The sequence below is a fragment of the Heterodontus francisci genome, chromosome 18 (genome assembly GCF_036365525.1).
Source record: "Heterodontus francisci isolate sHetFra1 chromosome 18, sHetFra1.hap1, whole genome shotgun sequence".
NCBI lineage: Eukaryota > Metazoa > Chordata > Chondrichthyes > Heterodontiformes > Heterodontidae > Heterodontus > Heterodontus francisci.
In genome coordinates this window covers 15383607-15411327 of record NC_090388.1, presented here as the reverse complement: position 1 = coordinate 15411327, position 27721 = coordinate 15383607, and the positions used below count along the sequence as shown (strand labels likewise).

At 43.7% G+C, this 27721-nt stretch overlaps 1 protein-coding gene across 4 annotated transcripts in view; it reads left to right on the top strand.

Annotated features, from left to right (window-relative positions):
* Positions 1-15266, top strand: part of LOC137379474 (SLIT-ROBO Rho GTPase-activating protein 1) — a 278218-nt gene extending 262952 nt beyond the window's left edge. For 3 of the 4 annotated variants that reach the window (XM_068050344.1, XM_068050343.1, XM_068050342.1), the window contains exons 19-22: positions 3761-3941; positions 4809-4943; positions 7431-7773; positions 11202-15266. In XM_068050344.1, the coding sequence (XP_067906445.1) occupies positions 3761-3941; positions 4809-4943; positions 7431-7773; positions 11202-11579 (1037 nt within the window). In that variant the 3' untranslated portion in view covers positions 11580-15266. The remainder of the gene's footprint in view (positions 1-3760; positions 3942-4808; positions 4944-7430; positions 7774-11201) is intronic. The other variant, XM_068050345.1, reaches the window with a different exon arrangement.
* The last annotated feature ends 12455 nt before the right edge of the window (positions 15267-27721 follow it).

The following is a 27721-nucleotide window of genomic DNA, read 5'->3' as shown; positions in this document are numbered from 1 at the left end:
CTATTGGAAGCACTGAGCAAAGATTGGGTACTTTTTTCCTCTTGCTCCTCTCCCCTCTTTTTATTTCTTGTCCTCTCTCCCCCTCTCCCCTTTCTCTCCCTCCTCTCCTACTGTATCAGCACTCCACTCCCTCTTTCTTTTTCTCGTCTTTATCCTTTCTTCTCTCTCCTCCCTCTCTCCTTCCCCTGCCTCTCTCCTCCCTTCCCATCTCTCTCACTACTCCCTTACCCTCTCTCCTCACTCCATCCCTCTCTTCCCTCTTTTGCCTTCCCCTGCCCCACCCCTTTCTATACTTGTGCTCTTTTCTCCCTTCCTCTCCTCCTCCCTCTCTCTTTCTCCTCTTTCCCCCCCCCCCCCCCCCCTCCTTGTATTCCCCTGACCCAGGCCTTTCTCTCTCTCTCTCTCTCTCTCCCCCTCCCCTCCCTCCTTCCCTGTCTTTCTCCACACTCTTTTTCTTTCTCTCTCTCTCTCTCTCTCTCTCTCCCATTCTGTTTCTCTGATCCATCCCTTTCTCTCTCACCCTAGAGGTTTATAACAATCTGCCGTTGGTAACATTCTGCAGTTCCATTCACAGGTACCCTTTTGGCAAGGAAGTGATGTAAATTACGGGACCATTTACGGTTGGGTGGGGGTTGGGGGAGGGCGCGTGAGAGACATTTTAACAAATTATACATTGATGTCAGTTTTCAATTGCTTTTTCATTTCACCTTTTTTGTGACATTTTAACACTGGGTCCCCCTAGTGTCTCAGTGTATAATTGCATGGTGTGGAACTGAGTCACACCTAGCAGAGGCATTTAGCTTCTGTCTCTGCTGTTACCAATCTTAACCAGTTTAGCTGTTGGTGTCCTGTTAGTGCCTATGGGTACCCTGGGCTAGGAAGTGACGGGAAAGAAAATCACTTGGGTTTTTCCTGCTCCTGATCCCTGGTGAAATACACGTACATGTAATTATTCTGCTGAGCACAGGAAACCCATGAAACTATATTACAGAAAAAAAAATAAAGAAAATTGTCACATTAGAGTCATAAAGATACAGCACTGTAACAAGCCCTTCGGCCCACCGAGTCTGTGCCAACCATCAACCACCCATTTATACTAATCCTACATTAAACCCATATTCCCTACCACATCCCCACCTTCCCTCAATTCTCCTACCACCTACCTACACTAGGGGCAATTTACAATGGCCAATTTACCTATCAACCTACAAGTCTTTGGCTGTGGGAGGAAACCAGAGCACCCGGCGGAAACCCACACGCTCACAGGGAGAACTTGCAAACTCCAGGCAGTACCCAGAACTGAACCCGGGTCGCTGGAGCTGTGAGGCTGTGGTGCTAACCACTGTGCCGCCCCACATTCTCTGCAGTCTCACTCTTGCATCCAAACATCTCAGGAGAATGTAAAAGTGATTATTTAAGGAAGGATGTAAATGTGTTGGAAGCAGTTCAGAGAAGGTTTACTGGACTAATACCTGGAATGGGTGGGTTGTCTTATGAGGAAAGTTTGGACAGGCGAGGCTTGTAACTGCTGGAGTTTAGAAGAGTAAGAGGCAACTTGATTGAAATATACAAGATCCTGAGGGGTCTTGACAGGGTGGATGTGGAAAGGATGTTTCCTCTTGTGGGAGAATCTAGAACTAGGGGTCACTGTTTATAAATAAGGGGTTGCCCATTTAAAACCGAGATGAGGAGAAATTTTTTCTCTGAGGGTTTTGAGTCTTTGGAACTCTCTTCCTCAAATGGCAGTGGAAGCAGAGTCTTTGAATATTTTTGAGGCAGAGGTGGATCGATTCTTGATGAGCAAGGGGGGGTGAAAAGTTATCGGGGGTAGATGGGAATGTGGAGTTGAAGTTGCAATCAGATCAGCCATGATCTTGTTGAATGGTGGAGTAGGCTCGAGGGGCCAAGTGGCCAACTCCTGCTCCTAATTCGCATGTTCGTATGAACCTCGTCAGCCATCAAATCCAGGATCATCAAGCCAACAATCCAGCACTTGAGTGACTGGGCTACCTCAATAAAGGGAAAGTAGGAGGGAAATTGTGGGGAGTTGCTGATGATTTGTGTAACATTCAAGATGAGCATCCATCTTTCATCATATTTGTGATTTTCATTTTCAGAAATATCGTGACCATTTTTTAATCTCTCATTGATGAAGCTGCAATTAGAATATTGTGTCAACTTTTGGTTGTCATACTTTAGGGCCGTCATCAAGGCCATGGAGAGAGGTGATACTAACAGGTGGCTTGATTCAGGAGGACAAACTGGAGTGAATAGGGCTTGAGTCATCAGAACCAAGGCAGTTGGAAGGAAATCTGCTAGGGGTCTTCTAAAATATGAAGAGTTTTGATCACATAAGTAAAAAAAACTTGGTAACCAGAGGGCATTAATTGAATTTTGTTGTTGATGTGAGAAATTTGTTTAACAATGTATTAAGATGTAGAATGCTCTATCAGAAACAGTGATCAGAAAACAATCCATAGGGGATTTTAAGAGAGAAGTGAAAGAAAATAAAGGATATGGGGCAAGGACGATGCGCCAAATAGCCTCACTCTGTGCTGTAAAATTCAATCGTTCAATGATTAATGGCTTTTGCATAAATAATTTTCTGCTGGTGGGGATGGACTCTTAACACCGCAGCTTACCCATACAGCAAAATCCCAGTTAATGGCAATCCACAAAGAAAAAAGCTGGAAACGCACAGCTTAACATTTCAAACAGTTATTGAGGAAGCTTGTTATAAGGGAACGTTCCCTTTGAATTCCTTTTATTCTCCAAATATTCTGTAAAAGGCAACAAGAGAAAAGGCTGCAGATGCTGGAAATGTGAGATGAAACATGCTGGAAGCACTCAGTGGGTCAATTAGTATCTTCAAGGTAACATTTCAGGTGTTGCTTTTGTTTCTGAAGAAGGGTCCACAACCGGAATGTTAACTCTGTTTCTCTCTCCATGGTTGCTGCCTACCCTGCTGAGTATTTCAGCATCTTCTGGCTTTGTTGTTTAATGGAGGAGAGTTGAAGGAAACTTTACTCTCCATTGGCGTCTTTTAAAAGATTTCCGCCGGCTGCTTTTAGTGTGACACCATTTTCAATTTGTGCGGCAACACGTCAAGGTTGCTCTGACGGCCCCTCCCTCTCCCCGTGACTTCCACCTCTGAGATGTGGAGAACAACAATACCATGGGAGCACCATCACCTCCCGGGTTGCCCTCCATGTCTCATACCATCATGACTTGGACATACATTGCTGATCCCTCACGGTTGCTCCTCAGAATCCTGGCGTTCTCTACCTAGCACCATTGTGGGAGCGCTATTAACATAAGGACTGCGGCAGTTCAAGTAGGAAGCTTGCCCACTACCTTCTCGGGACAACTGGGATGGGCAATAAGTGCCGCCTGGGCCACATCGCTCACGTTGCCAGAATAAATTGAGCAGAAAGGATTTAAGTGTTGATGGCTGTGCAGTAGATGAGGAACTTCAAATGGTATCACTTATCCCATCAAAAAAACAGCCTGATAAACATGAAGCGCTTAAAAGGTACAAAATCTCTGGATGTGTTTTCTTTATCTATTTATTGGATTGTATTGATTATTCCGACGCCAAAGCTGGTGATCTGATCGTGTGAATTCTTTTTTATGTTGTATGTGCCATGTGATGGGTTAAATGGAAGAATGCAGAGTATAGCTTTGGGTAAAGAGAATTGAGTGTAATGGCATCATTCAATCTTTGACAGTATTTAAGGCATCATGTTCTGCTCTGTTTCAGAAGGTGAACCCATTGAAGCAATAGCCAAATTCGATTATGCTGGACGGTCTGCTCGAGAGCTGTCATTTAAAAAAGGAGCTTCGTTGCTTCTCTATCACAGAGCCTCTGAGGACTGGTGGGAGGGGAGGCACAATGGGATTGACGGGCTGGTACCCCATCAGTACATAGTGGTGCAGGACACGTAAGTGATGGCTCTCATCAAAAAGAGCTTTTATTGACCAACTCTCGACCAGTCATCCTGAGCTCGAGCAGCTTTGCTTCGATTTGTATCAGATAGCTGATAAGAATGTAGAATTACACAGAAATAAGTTGTTGGATATAGCTGCAGCTGTTTGACCCTTGCTGTTAAACGTAGGCGTCAGCTGTGGCTCCTTTTGGTAACATTTCCCCTCCTTGAGTCAGAAAGTTGTGGGTTCAAGTCTCACTCCATAGACTTGAGCACAAAATCCAGGTTGACACTGCAGTGCGGTACTGAGGGAGTGCCACACTGTCAGAGGTGCCGTCTTTCAGATGAGACGTTAAACCAAGGACCCACCTTCCCTCTGGGGTGGATATAGAAGATCCCATTGTGCTGTTTGGAGAAAAGCAGGGGAGTTCTCCCCAGTGTCCTAGCCAATATTTATCCTCAACCAAGACCTACAAAGCAGATGATCTGATGACATATTTCATGTTGTTTGTGGAAGTTGACTGTGTGCACGTTAGCTGCCGTGTTTCCTACAACAGTGATTACACTTCAAAAGTACTTCATTGGCTGTAAAGCAATTTGGGATGTCCTGAGATCATTAAAAGGCACAAGATGCAAGTCCGTCTTCTGTCTTTCTTTCTTCCTGTCCTTTCTGTTCCATTCTTTCAATTCTTCTTTGAAGAGGAAGGAGCATTAGTTCTGTATAAAAGGGAACAATTAGCTGTCTGTGTCACCTTTCACATTTTTAACTTTGACCCCTACAGGCCACTATCACTCCTGTTAGGTTGTGAATAATGCATGAAATTTCTATACTTGGAAGATCTGCTGAAACCTGAAGCTAACTCTCGGCTGTGTTTCTCTCAGGGATGACACCTTCTCTGACACACTGAGCCAGAAAGCTGACAGCGAAGCCAGTAGTGGAGCAGCAACCGAAGACAAGTTGTCCTCCAAAAATGACAGCTCACCAACTGACCGCATTCCAGATGTTTATGCAGCCAGGTCTGTTCCTGTTCCACTAAGTTATTCAGATATCATTTCTTTCTTGTCGAACTTTCTAGTGAAATATTGGGTAGAATCTTTCCGACATAGAAGGTAATCGAGGATTAGGAGTATTTCCGGGTCCCGATCCAGCTGGTGTCTCCCATTTGCACTGCAGTCTTACGGGAGGCAGCCAACTAACAAGCTGCTCCTCCGGGTCGCCACCCAATGAAGGACGGCGAGCGGGACTGTGACGCCGGAGGCCCAATGAGAGCGCCCGCAGCACTGGACAGCCGGCAGCTCCACTGGGAGAGATGGGCACCATTGAGGGAGGTAGGCGAGTGCGAGGGCACCTCAAAATAGAAGTGCTCTTGGATGGCTGCAGAACATTTTTTTTAAAAAAGGAGGCCCTGAGGTATTAGGCCCATCTCTGTGGAGGAGGAATCCCTTCGCAGGAATGATATGCCCATGGGTGCGACCATTTCAGCCTTGCAGCTCCCTCATTGGAGGTTTAAGAAGAGGCTTGGTGGCCCTCTGACCTTCCACCTGGAAGCTGCCTCCAAGTAGTTGTCGGGCTCCAAGCTCAGTGCGAGGGGGCCTGTCCAATGTCAGGAAAGTTCCATTAGTGTAGGATAATGGCCCTTGATTGGGTCCTTAATTGGTTTGATTGGCTGCACGCCTCTGTGGAGCGGGATGCCGATTCCTCTGGGAATTCCGCCCTTGGGAAACTCGTCCAGAGGCGGGACAGCATCAAGGAGCTGGGGTTTCCCATGCTTTCCCAGTCCCCGCCCTCCTCCAAAGCCACCTGTAAGGGGCCGGGAAGATTCCACCTGTAATATTTGAAAAGACAGATGAGAATTGGATAAGTACTTGAAGGGAGAAATTTACAGGGCTACGGGAAAAGAGCAGTGGAATGGGATTAATTGGATAGCTCTGCTGAAGAGCTGGCACAGGTACGGTGGGCCAAGCGGCCTCCAACTGTGCTGTTTCATTCTGTCATCCTATAACTGTGGAACCAAAACTGGAAAATTCCACTTGCGAGGGATGAGTCTGCATTGTTGTGGAGAAGATCAAGGTGAACCAGCACCTGCAAATAACATCAGTCTGGCTTCTATTTGTAAGTTGAACTTAATTGTAAGTTCAGCCTGGATATTAAAATCCTAATTTAAATATTCTTTAGACTTACAATAGCGCCATTACCTTTGGGCTTTAACAGCAGAGAGTAATAGCTACACTCTGCCAGTGCTTCAGTGAGTGTTCTCCAGTATAGGATTGTTTTCTGAAAATGGTACGGATGACCCCTGACAATTACTCAAAAGAACAATTTGTGCTCTTAACTAGTCCTTTTTAGGTATTACATCTTTTCATAGTGTAAACCTTTTGTTACGACCAGGTGAGAAAGATGTCTAGGGGTCTTTTACTGTCTTCACCTGGTCTTATTGTAACAGAGTTTAATTTTAAACACACTGTGTTTTGATCTCCTCCTTTGGTGAACCCTTGTTCACAGCTTTCCAATTTAAGGCAAAGAAATGAGCACACCAGGTTTTCTTAGGTTTAAAGAAGAAAAGTGAAATTTATTAAACTTACTTAAACTCTAATTCGGTTAATGCCTCCGGATATACGACGTGCCCACACTAGCATGCACACGTGATATACACATGCAAATAGAGACAGAAAAGAGCAGAAGATAAATAAAATGGAGAGGTTTGAGGCAGTCGCTGAAGAGTGTTTTTTTTTTTTACTGTGCTTCGAGCTCGCTGTATGGTCCTTGATTGTAGATAGTCTTTCTTTTCGTTGGGGCCCAGTATTCTTCTTGAACCTTGTTCACTGTAGGATACTTCTCTCTCTTGGGGTTCATATGTTTTCAATGGTTTCTGAAGCTGGTCCGAGCGAGATGAGAGCAGACAGGAGAGAGGTTTTTTCCAGTCCAGGAGCAAACAGCTTTGAGTTTTAACTCCCTGTTGGAAGTTCAAATTCAAAAAACTCCAACAGTCAGTTAGTCATGTAACTAAACTGTTCTGACCACGTCTGTTTGTGTATTTGGCCATCTTAGCAGTTAACCTGGAATGCTAGCCTTTCCACCTTCAATGTCTGGTAATCAAAAGCCCATTGTGGATTAAATTGGAGCAGGGAATAGCCCTTTTGTCCTTTTGAAGTACTGTCTGTGGCTATGCTAATGATTCTCTCCAGCCAAAGTCTCCAATTGTTGTTTTAAAGCAAGTTCTTTCTTCACCAACAATAGTTTAAAATCAACGTTCATGTGGCGAAATTAATTAATTATCCTCATTCTTGGCAGGTGGGGGAGCTCGCCTGACACTTTCATGTCATCTGAGTTATTCAAATTCTTTAATTGATATAGTGTATTTCACGTCCTTGGGACCTTCCAAGTCCTTCACAGCCAGTGAATTGTTTTTGAAGCTTTGTTACTGTTGTTATAGAGGCAAGTGTGGCAGCCCGTTTGAATGAACTATGCAGTAAAAAATGGTGTGTCTTGTTTTCATTGTTTAGACAGAAGAGGAGGCCAGAACTGCCAATAGCTCGACGCCCATTGAGAGCCAGTGATGGGCACTGTGCAGTGCACCCGGTGCATGGCTTAGTAAGTAACTCAGGGGATGGTGGCCCATTGATCACGCCCTCCCATGCCAGCTCCCGCCTTTTCCTCCAGAATCGCAGCATAACGGTCGACAGTCCGGAGAGGCGTCACCGAGGTGGCCTTGGCAGCCTTTCCAACATAAACCGCCACGAGGCTCTCAAAAAGATTGAGAGTCCGCCAATCAGAAGGTCTACATCCTCCGGTCAATACACCAGCTTCAGTGAGCATAAACCTCTAGACCCTGAAACAATTGCCCAGGTCTGTGCAAGACATTATTTTTTTTCATCTGCTTTGATGTTTTAACCTTTTCAGTGTTGATTCATAGAACATGTGGTCTTTCAGTGCAACATTTCCTGAATCTTTGCTGCACAGATACCATCTTCGTTTTCAGATCTCAAATCTGTCCCAATTCATTTGTTACCAAGCAATGCTCAACTGAGTTTACTTTACATCTCACTGGTATCATTGCATTATGCCAAACGTTATTGGTTTGTTATCTCATCATGCTCGGTGGTACAGCAGGTTGGTGCTGGGGAGTGATAGATCTGAGATTCTCCATTCTGTGTGCTTTGAAATATCAGCTGCTATCATCTAAGGAGAGAAGGCACAGTATCCCCCTCTCTCCGTCCCCCCCGCAACTCCACCTCTTGCATTAATTGTAAAACAAACAACAGCTTGCATTCATACAGCACCTTTTAACATAGAAAGTTTTCTCTAGGTGCTTCACGGGAGCGTTATCAAACAAAATTTGACATCGAGCACCATAAGGAGATATTAGGATAAAGGAGGTAGGCTTTAAGGAGCGTCTTAAAGGAGGAGAGAGATTTATGGAGGGAATTCTGGAGCTTAGGCCCCAGGCAGCTGAGCATGCCAATGGAGGGGGTGAAGGAAATTGGGATTGTATAAGAATAGATAGCGAGAAATTGTTCTCATTGACGGAAGGGTCGAGAACCAAAAGACACTGATTTAAAGTGATTGGCAAAAGAACAAAACGGAACATAAGCAAAAGCTTTTCACACAGTGAGTGGTTAAGATCTGGAATGCACTGCCTGAAGGGCTGGAGGAGGCAGATTCAATCGTGGCTTTCAAAAGAGAATTAGATACGCGCCTGAAGAGAAAACAATTGCAGGGCTACGGCGAAAGAGCGGGGGACTGGGGCTAGCTAAATTGCTCTCCCAGAGAGCCGGCAGGAGTGCGACGGGCCGAATGGCTTCCTGCTGTGCTGTAACCATTCTATGATTCTATGAGGGCGGAGTCCTCAAAGGGTTGTAGGGCTGGAGGAGATTACAGAGATGGGGGGGCGGAGAGTGTGAGGCTATGGGCGAACGAGACTTGGTGTGAGTTAGGAGCTGAGCAGCAGAGTTTTGAATGAGCTCTCAAGTATACAGAGGGTGGCAGTAGGAGGCTCACCTTGTGAACATTGCAATACTCGAGTCTCGAGGTTAGAAAAAAAAGGGTTTCAGCAGCAGCTGGACTGAGGCAGGGGTGGAAACGGGCAATTCTTCAGAGCTGGAAGTAGACAGCCCCAAGTGCATGGCGGGCATCTTCAAAGGAGGGCCCACCTTGTGTAACTGATGTGCGCTCACAACAGGTAGGCAGATTGGCATCAGCAAGATTAGAAAGCTTATCTGCCTAGCATCTGGATTGGAAGTGGGCATATGCGCACTTCACATGGCAGAACAAAGATTTTTCTTTAGCAAAAGAAATCTTGTACGAACTATTCTAATTATTATGTGAGAAAGGGGGATAGGTTTTCAGTTTGCTGCCTAGGTGTAAAATTAGTGTTGTAAATCAACTGACCATGAAAGAAACTGCCCAGTAAGTGGCATGGCAAGTTGAAAATCTACCCCTTAAATACATGGGTATATAATTAGGGATGATCGTATATGGATTTTTGAATACAAGATGCTAGAATCTACTACAGGGGTCTCTGAAATGAAGGATTTTATATTAGAAGGCTTAACATTGGTGTGTTATTCAGCATTAGCTGGAATGGAATGTGTGGGAGAGGAAGATTTAAGGGCTGGAAAGCAAATTTCTTTGAAAATCATTATAGCTATCAAAAACATCGTTTGACAAGGGAAAGTCTAAATAATTAGATCTGCCTTAAAACCTGTATTGATGTTTGCAATTCTTTTGGATCTTATTTCAGATACTTAGCTGAAAAAAACACACAATGTTGTGAATTAGAAGCTGCCATAAATATGTTTATGCAAAGAGATTTTAGTTGTCTAAGAAACTATAGGGATATTATTTCATCTGGGCTTTCATTTTTTTTTTAAATATTAAAGGCCTCATTTGTATTCTTGGGGTTGTGCGAACAGCGACTTTGAAAAATGGGAGTTGTTCTCATTGGAACATATAAAATTCTAGGAGGGCTTGACAGAGTAGATGCTGAGAGGTTGTTCCCCTGGCTGGAGAGTCTAGAACTAGGAGGCAGAGTCTCAGGATAATGGGTTGGCCATTTTGGACTGAGCTGAGGAGAAATTTCTTCACTCAGAGGGTTATGTTTCTTTGAAATTCTCTGCTCCAAAGGGGTATGGATGCTCAGTTGATGAGTATATTCAAGACTGAGATTGATAGATTTTTGGGCACTAAGGAAATCTACGGATATGGGGATAGGGCAGGAAAGTGAGGTGAGGTCAATGATCTGCCATACTGAATGGCGGAACAAGCTCGTGGGGCCGAATGGCCGGCTCCAGCTCCTATTTCTTATGTTTTTGATGTTTTCCATACTGACTATGGAATGATTTTTGGGTATATCCTCCACATTTTTTGGTATGGACACTTAACACCTGTACTAGAACCAAGCTGATCAGAAAACATACCCATTGGTTCCTGCCCCCTAAATCCAGCGCACTAATGTACTTTATTTTGTTGGTGTGAATGTAACTGACATAAAAGCCATTATTTTCTGCTTGGAAATTCAGCTGTCCACTGTCTCCATGACTTTTGCTGTCGGGGTTTCCTCATAGCAGCTGAGTCATGCCACAGTTGCAATTTTATTTTGTCTTTATATTATGTGTGTGTGTGTGTGTGAATAGTCAAAACTTTCATTTTTGGTTGTCTTAGCTCTCCAGTGATTCTGTCCTTTATCACCTCAAATGAAGAGCAATCACAGATTGCAACTTTCAGAACTTTCCATAATGGGTTTTGCCTTTGCCATGGTATTAAGGAGCATGGGACATGGTTGTGCCATAGACATCTGCTTTTCCCCAACTCTGGACTCTTAAGCGTCCCCGATTTTAATCGCTCCACCATTGGTGGCCTTGCCTTCAGCTGCCTGGGCCCTAAACTCTGGAATTCCTTCCCTAAACCTCTCCACCTCTCTCATTCTTTCTCCTCTTTTGGGAAGCTCCTTAAAAACCTATCTCTTGAAGTTTTTGGTCATCTGTCCTAATGCTTCCTTATGTAGCTTAGTGTCAAATTTTATTTGATAACGCTCTGTGAAATGCCTTGGGATATTAAAGGTGCTATATAAATGCAAGTAGTTGTTGGCGAATGATTCAGAGGGTTGCATTCCTAATAAGGATACTAAGGGGCCCTGTTGCTAATGCGATTTCTGCAACCAAACCTTTGCAAATTTTCAGACAGTCAGACACAGTGAATGTATCTTTCAAGAAAAGCCAAAATTATTCCGGAAATTTTTTTAACAAAAGGACTTTCTCTTTTTGTTTTCCTGGCAGGATATTGAGGAGACGATGAACACTGCGTTGAGCGAGTTGCGGGAGCTGGAGCGCCAGAGTACGGCAAAGCACGCGCCCGATGTGGTCCTGGACACGCTGGAGCAGAAGAAAAGCTCGCCGGCCCCCTTCGCCTCCTCGGAGTCGAGGAGCCCGCACCACTCGGTGCTGCTGAAGAGCGTTGACTCTTCCATTCGGCGGAGCACCAGCTCTTCCAGTGACCCCATGAGCACCTTCAAGCCCATTCTCTCGCCCCGAATGGGGGTGCAGCTCAAACCCCCTGCGCTGAGGCCAAAGCCTGTAGTTCTTCCCAAGAGTAACCCCAGTGTGGGACCTCCTCCAGCTGTCCAGGGCTCCACAGACAAATCCTGCACCATGTAAAGAAGCTCACGAGCTGATGTAACTTGGAATCATCTTTGGATCAATGTGTATGGCAAAAGGACATGGATAAGAATATTGATATTTTAACGTTTATAATTGGAGATGTATTCTTTCAGTGTTAGAATATATGTCTCGGTAGTAAATTAACAAGGGCATTTGATTTCCATTTCAAACTGGACTGTTTATATCTGGAACTTACACCAATGTTAACTAGACTTGAAAACTTATGCTGCAACAAGTGACATTTTTTTTTAAAAAAAGAAAGAGTTAGGAATAAAACAAAGACTTCCCATCTTCTCAACAGACCATTTATTTAAACAAGAAGGGGAAAATGTGATTGCTTTTTTTTTTGCCCAGAACTGATGGGAGGAAAATCCTGTCAGTTTTACAAGACTTATTGAAGAGCAGTCGCAATGTGGCTGAATGCTTTGCTTTTGTTAATTACTTCCTTTTTTTTTGTTCCATTTAACATTCCTTTGGCCTTATTTCCAGATTTGCATTATGAAAGCACTGCTTTGAAAATGAATGATAGTGTCAAAGGATAACCACTCGTTAAGCTGCTGCCACCTTTCCTCGTTATATGGATATTTAAAAAAATAAACCCTATGCCCACATCATCGCCTTTCCGTGTACTTCAGCCTTCTCCACAAAGCTGCACGCGCTGTTGATTTAAACACTAAGATCAGGATACAAGTAAAACTGAATATTCTAAGTTTACATTTAGAGCTGTTGTGAATATTAGCTTCTTCTCTTCCTAATGCTTTATAAATTGACACAAGCCTACGCCCCACAGTAAGTTATTTTGTTTAATGAACCATGTCTGACGTGTGAATACCATTGCCTTGAGAATACTTTGTTTACATGGCATTGTGTTCTCATCCCCTGCTGCCCTTGAGCTACAATTTGGTTTTGTTTGGTTCCCAAGCCCTGGTTTCCCCCAGCTCCCCCTGCCTCCAGCATTGTCTGCCATTTCTGGCCAATTTGAGACACTCCGAAGTCATCTGGAGTTCCTTGTCCACTGTTACTGACCTTCACTGACCACCTTCTCCCCCCGTGGTTTGTGGAATTGAAGCAGAAGAAGAAAGTTAGATTGTCCTTTGGGTAAATCATTATTTCCCCTTGAATAGGCATCATGGCACTGGGCAATAGCGTAAAAAGGGTGAAATTCGATCAGCCGATGTTACACACGGACTTCCATGGGAATAAAAATCAGGAGACATGTATAATGGGCAACTGATTCGATATTGTCCATTTTACAGATTAACCAAAGTCAAAATTACCCCCATATCTCAAAAATACCTCTTCTCCCCAACTCCCAGTTTCCCATTAGGATACAGGGTTTCGTTTCTTAATTTGCTTTTGTTTAGATATAAATGCTCAAGTTTACATAGTCACAAAAAGTGTTCCTTGGTTTACATTTCAGTAACATTTCCTGGGCATCTTTGTTCCCACCTCTATAATGGTATTGGATTCCTCCAGTGTGACTTGCTTAACTCACTGCAGCACCACCAGTTAGTTGAAACACATTCTAAGGAGCTGCTTCTCTAGGTGAGTACTGAGAGGCGATGAACACTTTCAAAATGTCTCCAGCTGTGGTAAAAACTGAAAATAATGCCCGAATTTTTTTTAAAACATATTGCGGGCAAAACAGTGCATCTATTTTTACTTTTTTGTTTCAGTTGGATGGCTTGTTGCCCCCTTGATATTTGGAACATGCCTGTTTCAATAAGGATGGTTACTTTAATATTAAAGTTGGAATAACTCTTTCAGCCCCATTACAAGCCCCACATTTGCTGACTGTAGGTCAGATCCCTTCATGCAATGGGAATCTCGTCTTAAAGATGTCCACTAATCCTGATCTTTTTCTTCTGTATACTATTTTCAACATGCATAATGAGTCCTTTGTAAATATATTTAAGCATTCGTTAAAACTCAGAGGAAAATATCAGCATAAATGGTTCAGATGGTCATTGCAGAGCCAGGCCAGGTGGTTCTGTTAAATAGAATAGTGTTTTTTTTTCCCTACTCTGCCGTGGGGTTTAAGGCTCTGCCATATTGCGGGTGGCACACTCACTGAGGATGTGTCACTCTTCACCCTTCCCAGTGACAAAGCATTGCCATGCAATTTGCATAAGCTAAAGCCTTCCTATCTGTAACTTACAGTCAACAGGTATGTCCAAAACCGCACCTTTTATTTTGTTAATACCCCAATGCTCTTCTCCTGGGTTTTATTTTCTCCCTGGAGCTGTGCAGCAGCTGCTGCTGGAAGTGTTGACAAGTGATCTTCTCCTTCTGTGCTTCTGTAGTTGTTGGGACGAACTCTTGGGTGGATGTTCAAAGTCCCCACACCATGTCGCTCCGTGGTCCAGCTCAGAGCTCCACTCCACCAGGGGAGCATGGGTCACAAGCACAGCTTGCCCACTGGGAGGGCGCCTCAACGTCTGACCCCGATCCCTTTCAAACTGTACTGGGGCGTGTATCGGTACCTCTATTCCGTTCCTCCGTTTACAGGGTCCCGCACATGAATCATGCCTATCACATCCATGACCGATTCCGTATGGGAAGGCTGGCTCATAGGCTTTGATTGCTCCCTCCCTGTGGGGTGGGGAGTGAGTAGCAGGGGTGGTAAAAGCCCCATCGAGCCTCTGCTCTGTGCTTTTCTCTGACCTGACTTGAGACTGGAACACTACTCTAGGGAATCACCAAAGCATTGCCAGCATTCTACCACTCTGTGGCACAGTGCGATGGTACATGAATCCACAATGCCACAGTCTGTCTACTCAATATTATCTTTTGAATGGACTGCCTATTCTTTTACTCCTTTACAAAAAAACAACCTCAGAGACCACAGTTGTTGAAAGCTCAGTGCTGGTACACCCAATACGTAGTTACTGACCAAGATGTTTAACTTATGATGCACGTTCATTTTTGTCTGCCATTGATTTAACTGACTCAATTTAGTACTTTTTGAAACTTTTTACAGTTTCCACCATGTGTGGTCTTTGAAAGAAGGCGGCAGTACTTTTAAGGAACATGTAGTATAGAGTATACATAAATTAATTTAAAAACAAAATGTACATCAGCCAAAATGGATACTGCAACTTTGTACTGCTCCCAAGATTTGTATATTCAAATGTTAATTATACAGGATTGCAAAAAATACTCAGAGTGGATCCAATTTAGTAAGAACAATGTATAATGGGAATGGTCAATTTGACAAATATTTTCTGAGTGCAATCACAGAAAATAATTTGAAGTCCAAGGCTCGGCTTCTTTAAACTGCAGTTTAAGTGGATTTGTAACAGAAGACTGATAACAGCTACAGACACACTTAATGGTAACTACCACTTAACCACCTACCTGACAAACTCTGTACCCTTTACTGCCATTTTAGTTACAGATAGTTTCCTAATTGTTGGCCGTTGTGTCAATGTACATCTGTAGTATGTACATCTGGAAGTGCCTTTAAACTCTTAGTGGAACTTGAGCCTTGTTCTGTACTGTTGCATTTCCATTTTCACTCATTGAACAACTTAGATTTTTTTTTAAATGCAGTCGTTGACAATGTACTGTTAATCAGTTGTGACAATGCACTTTTGTGTATAGTACTGTACATCTGGCATGTAGCATTACCAATTTCAGTATATCTGCTGGTTTGTTCTAGATGTATCTTTCTAATAAAGGAAATTGGTCCATCTTTCTGGGCTTTATTTATTCAAATGCTCCTCTTTCATCCCTTGGAAATTTGCAAACTCATTGCTAATGTAGATGCAATATAAAACCACTGTTGAACAGGTCTCACTTGTAACCTTGGCCTTTGACTATTATCATGAGAGGAGACATGGTACAGGTCTGCAAGAAAATGAAAGAAAGACTTGCATTTAGATAGCACCTTCCATGACCATAGAACATCCCAAAGTGCTTTACAACCAATTGGCTGTTGAAATGCAGGAAATGCAACTGCCAATGTGTGCACAGCGATGTCCCACAACCGGCAATTTGGCCAGAACATTGAGGAGAACTCCCCTGTTCTTTTTCAAAATAAGTCCCATGGACAGATGGGTCCTCAGTTTAATGTCTCATGCAAAAGGTGGCACTTCCAACAGTACAGCGTGTCCCCAGCACTGCCCTGGATTGTCAATCTAGATTTTGTGCTTGAGTTTCTGGCATGGGACATGAACCAGTATCATAGAGATAAAAGTGGGAGTAAAAAAGTTATCTATCTTGGACAATGAAAATAAGAACTAGAGAGCACAAGTCTGAAGTTCAAAAGTCTTGAGTGAGGTCAGAGGGAAGAATAATTCCTCACGGTATGTAAAAACACAAACTACTGGAAATATTCAGCAGGTCTGGCAGCATCGGTGGAGACAGAAGCAGAGTTAGTGTTTCAGGTCTGTGACCTTTCATCAGAACTGGCAAAGGTTAGAAATGTAATAGGCTTTGAGCAAGTAAAAGGGAGGGGTGGGGGGGTGGAAGAAGAACAAAAGGGAAGGTGTGTGATAGGGTAGAGGGCAGGAGAGATTAACAACGGATGTCACAGAACGAAAGACAAAGGGAGTGGTAGTAGTTGCAAAAGACAAAACATTATTCCAGAGAGAGTGTTAGTGGCAGAATAATAGCTCTGTCCAAAAGCCAAAGCATGAAAAACAGGTTTAAGACGGACACATGGTTTAAAAAAAACAATACATTTTTTAAAAATATAATGACGGTCCTGCTCTGAAATTGTTGAACTCAATGTTGAGTCGAGAATGCTGTAGAGTGCCGAATCAGAAGATGAGATGCTGTTCCTCAAGCTTACATTGAGCTTCATTGGAACACTAGCAAGCCAAGGGCAGAAATGTGGCAGGGGTCGGAAATGTGTCCATACATGGACACCAGTGTCCGTGGTAAAAGATTTTGGGGTCCATGATGTAATTTCAGGGAGGAGAAATTTCCCATTGGCTTCTTTGACCAGCTTTTTTAAAAAAAAATTCACAAGTGTTAGTTTCACAGCTGACAGGTGCTGAGAGAGGGAACAGCGCTTCTGAACTTCAGACAGATTCGGAGGTTTTTGGGCAGGTTCAGATTTTTTTTTTTAAAGGCCCCTGAATTGGTCCAAAGTTCAGAAACTGCTGTTCCTGCTCTCAGCAATGGGGCCGGGGGTTGAGGGAGAGAGAGAGAGAGAGTGAAAGGGATGGGGGTGAGAGAGAGGGACAGGGAGAGGGGTAGAGAAACAGGTGGGACCGAGGGATGGGAGATGGATACAGAGAGGGGAGAGAAAGAGATCAAGATCACTCCTGATGGATGGATATCGATCCACATTCTCCACAGCGCTACATCTAGTGTGCGGGCAGACATTGACTACTAGTGCAAGCAAAAACAATTCAGGTATCTCACTAAACAGCGAGAAATGCGTTTTAAATCGGACTGTGTTTTGATGGCATTAGATTGGCTATATATTTTATATACAGATTAATTGCCCCCATGTATGTGGTTGAGTCAATAATTTTGTCAAATGTCCGTGGTGCAGCATGTTGGTACCTGTCCCTGAATGTGGGCATGACAGCAGGGTGGTGAAATAAAATAACAGGCAATCAGAATCTCAGGGTCACAGTATAGTGGGTACACAATATATTCCCAGGAAAGGGTGTCGATATGGAACCTTTAAAAAGGAACTGAATGAAAATCTGCTGTGAAATGAAGGTTATAGAGATATTGACAGCCCTGTTCAAAGAAGCTCATTAATGTAGGAAAGTAGAAAATCAACAGCTGCCATGAAGGGAAGTTTTTTTTATTCATTCATGGGATGTGGGCATCACTGGCCAGGCCAGCATTTATTGCCCATCCCTAATTGCCCTTGAGAAGGTGGTGGAGAGCTGCCTCCTTGAACCGCTGCTGTCCATCGGTTGTCGGTACACCAACAGTGCTGTTAGGAAGGGAGTTCCAGGATTTTGGCCCAGCAACAGTGAAGTAATGGCAATATAGTTCCAAGTCAGGATGGTGTGTGACTTGGAGGGGGACTTGAAGGTGGTGATGTTCCCATGCATCTGCTGCCCTTGTTCTTCTAGGTGGTAGAGGTCATGGGTTTGGAAGGTACAGTCGAAGGAAATTTGGTGAGTTGCTGCAGCACACATCTTGTAGATGGTACACACTGCTGCCACTGTGCATCGGTTGTGAAGGGAGTGAATGTTGAAGGTGGTGGATGCGGTGCCAATCAAGTGGGCTGCTCTGTCCTGGATGGTGTCGAGCTTCTTGAGTGTTGTTGGAGCTACACCCATCCAGGCAAATGGAGAGTATTCCGTCACACTCCTGACTTGTGCCTTGTAGATGGTGGACAGGCTTTGGGGAGTCAGGAGGTGAGTTACTCACCACAGAATTCCTAGCCTCTGAGCTGCTCTTGTAGCCACGGTATTTATGTGGCTACTTCAGTTCAGTTTCTGATCATTGGTAACCCCCAGGATGTTGATAGTGGGGGATTCAGCGATGGTAATGCCATTGAACATCAAGGGGAGATGGTTAGATTCTCTCTTGTTTGAAATGGTCATTGTCTGGCACTTATGTGGTGCGAATGTTACTTGCCACTTATCAGACCAAGCCTGGATGTTGTCCAGGTCTTGCTGCATATGGACATGGGCTGCTTCAGTACCTGAGGAGTCACGGATGATGCTGAACATTGTGCAATCATCAGCGAACATCCCCACTTCTGACCTTATGATAGAGAGAAGGTCATTGATGAAGCAGCTGAAGATGGTTGGGCCTAGGACACTACCCTGAGGAACTCCATCTGTCAGGAACCCTGAGAATTGTGTGATGGAGAAATCACACATGCGGCTGGATTTTGTGCTCAGTTTGAAGGCAGGTTCTATGGCGGGGGAGGGGGGGGGGTGCGTAGAATCAGCACAGATTCGGCCGCTATGGAACACGACGCCATAATTCCGATCTCCTATTTTCTCAGAAGCAGCGAAGTTCTGTGGCAGCACCTCCGCCGCTCTGCGACGGGACCATACTTTAAATAGGTTAAATACCATTTTGTATGAATTAAAATGTAATTTGCCACGATCCTACCAGCTGTTCAGAATCTTCCGCATGACATGCGGCACTCACGTGCCTTCACTTGTCCGTCTTTGAAAATCTGGCGCCACCGAGGCACGGGTCCTCGTTGCCTGCACAGGTTAGATAAGTTATGCCTTGTTATTCTGTTGAATTTTTTTTAATATTGGACATTGCCACTAAGGTCAATCTGCAAATGTGAGGGGAGGTTGGAACTCTGCAAGTGGGTGCTGTTGGGTAAAGGGAGGAACTCTGCAAGTGCGTGCTGTTGCAGGAAGGGAGCATTGAACTCTGCAATCCAACATAAGGAGATGCCGTAAACGGCGTTGTCAATGCCACCCCTACCACGTGATTGAGGGGGCGACCATTATGATAAGTGGCCATCCGCTGTTTAATCGTGGTGGCCTGGCCGCTAACATCACAGGCCAGACGGCCGATATTTTGCACACCCACCGCCACTCCCTGATGGTACGATAACAAAATCCAGCCCATGGACTCTGGATGGAGTGGATTGGCCGATGACCCTCTTCTCACTTTGGGTTTTCTTATCTTTTTAGAATCATCTTTTTAATCCTCTATTCTTCTGTTGGCTTTTTTCTGCATCTTGAAGCTGGGCACTCATTTTGGTGATTATTAGAGAGCACTTTTGGAGGCTCAGTAAGTTATAAAACACAATGGAGGTCATTTTAACTATGGATGACAATGAGACATGGCCAATAATAATGAATTGGATGGCCAGTGTACAACCCACTCAATGACTCCAATGATAGGAAAATTAGATGGGGTGTATAATGTGTGGCTAATTTAATATTTCCCATTTGACCATAGTCCAGAGTTAAAATAGATAAGATTAGAGAAATGAATGTGTGGCTCAAAGACTGGTGTGGTAGAAGTGGGTTCCAGTTCGTGAGGCACTGGCACCATTACTGGGAAAAGTGGAGGCTGTACTGTTGGGATGGTCTACACCTGAACCATGCTGGGACCGGTGTTCTAGCAAGTCGCACAACTAGGGAAGTAGAGAGGGTTTTAAACTAAATGGTGGGGGCAAGGGATCAAATTTGGGAAGATGTGATAAATTAAAGAGTAGAGATAAGGCAAGAGAGAAAGGTATTAATATGGGAAATGATAAACAGACTGTGACAGGAGGGACAGTGATTACAAATCTAAGAGTAAATCAGCAGACAAGGCTAGAAGTTACACAAATAATAAAAGGACAAAACTAAAGGCTCTGTATCTTAATGCACGTAGCATTCAAAACAAAACAGATGAACTGATAGCGCAAATAGAAATAAATAAGTATGATCTGTAGCCATTATCGAGACATGGCTGCAGGATGGCATAGATTGGGACCTGAATATTGAAAGGTACATGACGTAGGAAGGACAGGAAGCTAGGAAAAGGTGGAGGGGTGGCTCTGTTAATTAATGATGGTATTAGCACAATAGAGAGGGATGACTTAAGTTCAGGAAACTGGGATGTGGAAGCAGTTTGGGTCAAGGTGAGAAAAGATAAAGGAAGAAGTCACTTGTGAGAGTGGTGTACAGGCCCCCTAACAGTAGTCACATGGTTGGATGGGGAATAAAGGAATAAATAATGGGTATATAAAAGCAAAATACTGCAGATGCTGGAAATCTGAAATAAAAACAAGAAATGCTGGAACTACTCAGTAGGTCTGGCAGCATCTGTGGAGAGAGAAGCAGAGTTAACGTTTCAGGTCAGTGACCTTTCAACGGTTCTGGTGAAAGAAATAATGGGTGTTTGTCAGAAATGTATGGCAATTTAAGCTACATATAGATTGGAAAAATCAGATGGGCAAAGGTAGCCTAGATGAAGAGTTCATAGAATGTTTTAGAGATAGTTTCTTAGAACAGCACATTCTGGACTCAACCAGAGAGGAGGCTTACTAGACCTGTAATTGTGCAACGAGATAGATTAATCAATGATCTCATAGTGAAGGCACCCCTAGTAGCAGCGACCATAATATGATTGAATATTACATTCAGTTTGAGGGAGAGAAGAGTGGTTCTAAGACCAGTATTTTAAGCTTAAATAAGGGCAATTATAAGGGCATGAAAGCAAAGTTAGCAAAAGTGAACTGGCAAATTAGGTTAAGGGATAGGTCAATAGAGATGCAGTGGCAGACATTTAAGGGGATATTTCAGAATACACAGAATAGATACATTCCAATGAGAAAGAAAATTTCCAAGGGGAGGACTCACCATCCGTGGTTAACTAAAAAAGTTAACGATAGTATGAAACTTAAAGAAAAAGCATATAATTGCGCAAAGATGGGTGGCAGGTCAGAAGATTGGACAGAATATAAAAAGCAGCAAAGAACAACTAAAAGATTAATAAGGAGGGAAAAATTAGAGTATGAGAGAAAGCTAGTGAGAAATATAAAAACAGTAAGAGTTTCTATTGAAATTTAAAAAAGAAAGGAGTGAACAATTGGTCCTATAGAAAAGGAGTCTGGGGAATTAATAAGGGAAAATAAGGAGATGGCAGATGAATTGAACAGGTATTTTGCATTGGTCTTCACCATACAGGATACAAGTAACATCCCAGAAATAGCTGTAAATCAGGAAATGGAAGGGAGGGAAGTGTGCTGAGAAAATTGTTGGAGCTGCGGGCTGACAAGTCCCTGGGTCCTGATGGACTTCATCCTAGGGGCTTAAAGGAAGTGGCTAGTGAGATAGTTGTTGCGTTGGTTTTGATCTTCCAAAATTCCCTAGATTTGGGGAAGGTTCCATTAGATTGGAAAATAGCGAATGTAACTCCTTTATTCAAAAAGGGAGGGAGACAGAAAGCAGGAAACTACAGGCCAGTTAGCTTAACATCTGTCTTAGAGAAATGTTAGCAACTATTATTAAAGACGTTATAGCAGGGCACTTAGAAAAATTCAAGGTAATCAATATGGTTTTGTGAAAGGAAAATCATATTTAACCAATTTATTGGCATTCTTTGAAGAAGTAACATGTGCTGTGGATAAAGTTGGATGTACTGTACTTAGATTTCCAGAAGGCATTTGATAAGGTGCCACATCAAAGGTTATTGAGGAAAGTAAAAACTCATGGTGTAGGAGGTAACATTTTGGCGTGCGTCAAAGATTGGCTAGCTAACAGGAAACAGAGAGTGGGCATAAGTGGGTCATGTTCTGGTTGTCAAGGTGTAACGAGTGGTGTGTCACAAGGATCAGTGCTGGTGCCTCGACGTTTTAGATTAGATTAGATTAGAGATACAGCACTGAAACAGGCCCTTCGGCCCACCGAGTCTGTGCCGAACATCAACCACCCATTTATACTAATCCTAAACTAATCCCATATTCCTAGCAAACATCCCCACCTGTCCCTATATTTCCCTACCACCTACCTATACAAGTGACAATTTATAATGGCCAATTTACCTATCAACCTGCAAGTCTTTTGGCTTGTGGGAGGAAACCGGAGCACCCGGAGAAAACCCACGCAGACACAGGGAGAACTTGCAAACTCCACACAGACAGTACCCGGAATCGAACCCGGGTCCCTGGAGCTGTGAGGCTGCGGTGCTAACCACTGCGCCACTGTGCCGCCCTTTTATAATTTATGTAAATAACTTGGATGAAGGGACCGAAGGTATGGTTGCTAAATTTGCTGATGGCACAAAAATAGGTAGGAAAGTTAGTTGTGATAGGACATAAGGGGGCTACAAAGGAATATCGATAGGTTAAGTGAGTGGGCAAAGATCTGGCAAATGGAGTATAATGTGAGAAAATGTGAAATTGTCAATTTTGGCAGGAAGAGTAAAAAAGCATATAATCTAAATGGTGAGAGATTGTAGAGCTCTGAGATGCAGAGGGATCTGGGTGTCCTAGTGCATGAATCGTAAAAGGTTAGTATGCCGGTACAGCAAGTAATTAGGAAAGCTAATAGAATTTTATCATTTATTGTAAGGGGAATTGAATACAAAAGTAGGGAGGTTATGCTTCAGCTATACAGGGCATTAGTGAGACCACATCTGGAGTACTGTGTACAGTACTGATCTCCTTATCTAAGGAAGGATGTAAATGCGTTGGAAGCAGTTCAGCGAAGGTTTACTAGACTAATACCTGGAATGGGCAGGTTGTCTTATGAGGAAAGGTTGGACAGTCTAGGCTTGTATCCACTGGAGTTTAGGAGGGTAAGAGGCAACTTGATTGAAACATGTAAGATTCTGAGGGATCTTGACAGAGTAGATGTGGAAAGGATGTTTCTTCATGTGGGAGAATTTAGAACTAGGGGGTCACTGTTTAAAAATAAGGGGTCACCCATTTAAGACAGAGATGGAACTCTTCCTCAAAAGGCGGTGGAAGCAGAGTCTTTGAATAGTTTTAAGGCAGAGGTAGATAGATTCTTGTTAAGCAAGGGGATGAAAGGTTGTTGGGCGTAGGGGGGAATGTGAAGTTGAGGTTACAATCAGATCAGCCATGATCTTATTGAATGGCAGAGCAGGCTCGAGGGGCCAAGTGGCCTATTCCTGCTCCAAATTCCTAATTCATAAAATTACCCCCAAGCAGCATTGATGAATGTGTGTGATTATTCTACATGCCTTTTTTTTTCATTTTGGCCAAACTAAACAAAAACTGAAGAAACCAACATTATTTGCTTTGTACATTCCTACTTTTCAAATGGTTCCTAGATAATTCAACTAAATAAAAGGGCACTGAGAATTCTTGGCCTGTGCCAAGTTCCAACGTATGCTGATACATTTTCTGCACCCAAGACACACTCAACACACACAACATATGCAATAGTTGTGACCCACTTGAATTCCACTTGCCACAGTGTAAATATACAGGACGAGAAGTGACATTGTATAATATTACTGTTCAATGGAATAGATTATAATACTTACAATCCATTCTTCAAATGGAAAGTGTTCCTACCTATATGAGTTCAGGTGATAGAAAGATTTGACCCTCTAATATTATCCTTTTTTTTTAGGCCAAATATAAATGATACTGTCACTGAGTTTTGGCAAGGTTGCATCCTCCAAGTTAAGCAGAGCTCTGCAAGCACATCTGATTAATGTTCTACCTACACTTGTTTCGAAAGTCCCACTGGGGACTAAGTAGGCCAATGGGTTAGTACACTGTTCTTTCTGGAACATAAGATTGAATTCAATCCAAATCGGTGAGACAAAGTTCTCCTCGCTACTGATTGTAATTGTCCTGCATACAATTTTAACCCCGTTCAAAATAAGTAGGGAACTGGCACAGCATGGGCCCTTATTTCACATTCGTTGGCCATCTCGCTTATCGAAGGGTCACAGGTTGTGTGGTTTGTACTCTTCTGAAATGGGTATTAAGACATATTGTGGAGGTATAGTAGCCTTCACTGCCTCCGGAGAATACTTGGCATCAGGTGGCAGGACCGTATCTCCAACACAGAAGTCCTCGAGGCGGCCAACATCCCCAGCTTATACACACAACTGAGTCAGCGGCGCTTGAGATGGCTTGGCCATGTGAGCCGCATGGAAGATGGCAGGATCCCCAAAGACACATTGTACAGTGAGTCGCCACTGGTATCAGACCCACTGGCCGTCCATGTCTCCGCTTTAAAGACATCTGCAAACGCGACATGAAGTCCTGTGACATTGATCACAAGTCATGGGAGTCAGTTGCCAGCATTCGCCAGAGCTGGTGGGCAGCCATAAAGGCGGGGCTAAAGTGTGGCGAGTCGAAGAGACTTAGCAGTTGGCAGGAAAAAAGACAAAAGCGTAAGGGGAGAGCCAACTGTGTAACAGCCCCGACAAACAAATTTTTCTGCAGCACCTGTGGAAGAGTCTGTCACTCTAGAATTGGCCTTTATAGCCACTCCAGGCGCTGCTCCACACACCACTGACCACCTCCAGGCGCTTACCCATTGTCTCTCGAGATAAGGAGGCCAAAGTAAAAAAAAGAGTAGAGTAAGTTTTACTCTACATCTAATTGTGAAATCACCTGAGCGTGCCTGATGTCCAATTGCCTTGAATAACATCCCTCACCTTGACTGGGACAAAAATGCAACATACAATTTTTTTAGACGTCTCTTCAATCCTACTTATTTAGTACTATTTATTAATCTTTTATGCGCTGTTCCATTTTGTCTATTCCCTGTCATATTAGATTTCAAAATTCTTTCTGGTGATGCATCATTAATAAAATACGCTATGTGTTCAAGCCAGTGTAAGTTTATTTCTTCAATCATTCATTATCCTCTACATATCATGAGGAAGGAGATTAATCCAAACAGGCGAAAGTCAGGACATCTGACCATTTAAAAGATTGACAGTCCCGCATCTCCCAGCCACAATCTTCAGCTCGTTTTCCTGCATTATCAGCAGCATTCATCTTTATTTTGTCCCCAAAGGCATATATTTTGTGACAATGATGTCAACCTATAGATTTCTGTCATTTTGTTGTATCTCCAACATTTGACTAGATGTATTAAAATGTTTATTTCTAACTTATGCCAAGTCCTGCTTTGAATATTGGCAGCAGTCACAGCCAAAGACCCTGATGACTTCTCCCAAACCATGATCTTATTGCAAGTTCATTTGAGATTCTAGAAAAAAAAAAATAACTCATTGTGCTCAAAGTGCTCATTTGGTCATAAATGACCAAACTGACAATCACATAAGGTCACAACTCATTCATTCACGGTATGTGGACATCGCTGGCAAGGCCAGCATTTATTGCCCGTCTCTAATTGCCCTTGAGAAGGTGGTGGTGAGCCGCCTTCTTGAATGCCTGCAGACTGTGTGGTGTAAGTACACCCACAGTGCTATTAGGGAGTTCCAGGTTTTGACACAGTGACAGTGAAGTAATTGCAATATATTTCCAAGTCAGGATGATCTGTGATTTGGGGGGGGGGGAACTTGCAGGTAGTGATGCTCCCATACACCTGTTGCTCTTTTTGCTCGAGTTGGTAGAAGTTGGGAGCTTGGAAGGTGTTGTCGAAGAAGTCTTGGCGAGTTGCTGCAGTGAATCTTGTAGATGGTACTGCTGCCACTGTACACCAATGGTGGAGGAAGTGAATGTTTAAGGTGGCGCTGTCCTGGAGCTGAGATACTTGGCCTCCAAAAACCACAACCATCTTCTTTTCCACTAGGTATGACCAGCCAGTGGAGAGTTTTCTCCTTCATTTCCATCGACTTTAATTTTACGTGGGTTGCTTGATGCCACGCTTGGTCAAAGGCTGCCTTGATGTCAAGGGCAGTCACTCTCACTTCACATCTGTAATTCAGCTCTTTTGTCTATGTTTGGACCAAGACCATAATAAGGTCTGGAGCCTAATGGTTCTGGCAAAACTCAACCCAGAGCATCAGTGAGCAAGGTTTTGGTGAGTAAGTGCCACCCAACAGCACTGTCAAATGACACCTTTCACCATTTTGATAAAGATTGAGAGTAAACTGATGGGGTAGTAATTGGCTGGATTGGATTTGGACTGTACTCAGTGCACTCAGCCATTTCTTCATATCACATGGAGTGAATCAAATTGGCTAAGGCAGACTTATGTGATGCTGCGGACCTCAGGAGGAGGCTGAGATGAACCATCCACTTGGCACTTCTGGCTGAAGGTGGTTGGCAAATGCTTCAGCTTTGTTTTTGTTTGTTTGTGGGATGTGGGCCTCGCTGGCTAGACCAGCATTATTGCCCATGCCTAATTGCCCTTGAACTGAGTGGCTTGCTAGGCCATTTCAGAGGGCAGTTAAGAGTCAACCACATTGTTGTGGGTCTGGAGTCACATGTAGGCCAGACCAGTTATGGACGGCAGATTTCCTTCCTTAAAGGACATTAGTGAACCAGATGGGTTTTTACAACAATCGACAATGGTTTCATGGTCACCATTAAACAAGCATTTTTAATTCCAGTTTTATTGATTAAATTCAAATTTCACCATCTGGGATTCAAACCCATTGTCCCCAGAGCACTAGCCTGGGCTCTGGATTACTACTCCAGTGACATTACCACTGCACCACTGCCTCCCCATCAGCTTTCGCCTCCTGTTCGTTGTTTAATTGTCCACCACCATTCACAACTGGATGTGGCAGGACTGCAGAGATTTGACCCAATCCATTGGCGCGAGACTGCTTAGCTCTGCCTGCAGCATACTACATCTGCAGTTCAGCATGCACATAGTCCTGTGTTGTAGCTTCACCAGGTTGGCACTTCATTTTTTAGTATGCCTGGTGCTGCTCCTGGCATGCTATCCTCCTCTCCCCATTGAACCAGAGTTAGTCCCCTGCCTTGATTGTAATAATAGAGTAAAGGATATGCCAGGCTATGAGGTCACAGATTATGGTGGAATATAATTCTGCTGCTGTTGCTGGCCCACAGCACTAGATGGATGCCCAATTTTGAGCTGCTCAATCTGTTCTGAATCTATCCCATTTAGCACAGTGGTAGTGCCAGTGCCACGCAACACGATGCAGTGCCTTTAGTGTGAAGTTGGAACTTCATCTCCACAAGGACTGTGTGGAGGTCACTCCTACTAATACTGTCATGACAGAAGGATTGGTGAGGACACAATCAAATGGATTAGTGGTCAGATTTCAGTGATGTGTCAAGACCACCTTGCCGCTACAGCTTTCTTCCGTCTTCACAGCCAGTCAGACGCACAGTCTTCCTTGACCTGTTCTGCTGTTGAGGACAGATGCCTTCAAAATCCGGACCAGGGTCAAGCAAGGCTATATGATAGCCCCCATGCTATTTACGATCTCCCTGACAGTGGCTATTCACTTCGTGAAAGATCAGCTACCCTCTGGTGTTTGTATTAAATACTGCCTGGATGGAAAACTCTTTCACCTCAGTCACCTCTGTGCCAAAACTAAACTAAGCACCACAGACATACATGATCTACAGTTTGCGGATAACTGCAGTGTTATTGCCCACGCTGCACCAGATTTGCAAGCCACTCTCGATCTTTTCAATTCTGAATACAAGAGACTCGGCCAGTCCTTGAATGTTGCCAAAACAAAACTCATATATCAACCCACACCTGGTCAGCCAAATATTCCACCTCCCATATATGTTGAAGGGTAGACTTTGGAATATGTTGAGCAATTCCCATACCTTGGCAGCCGCCTCTCTCAAAAGGCCATCATTGACGAGG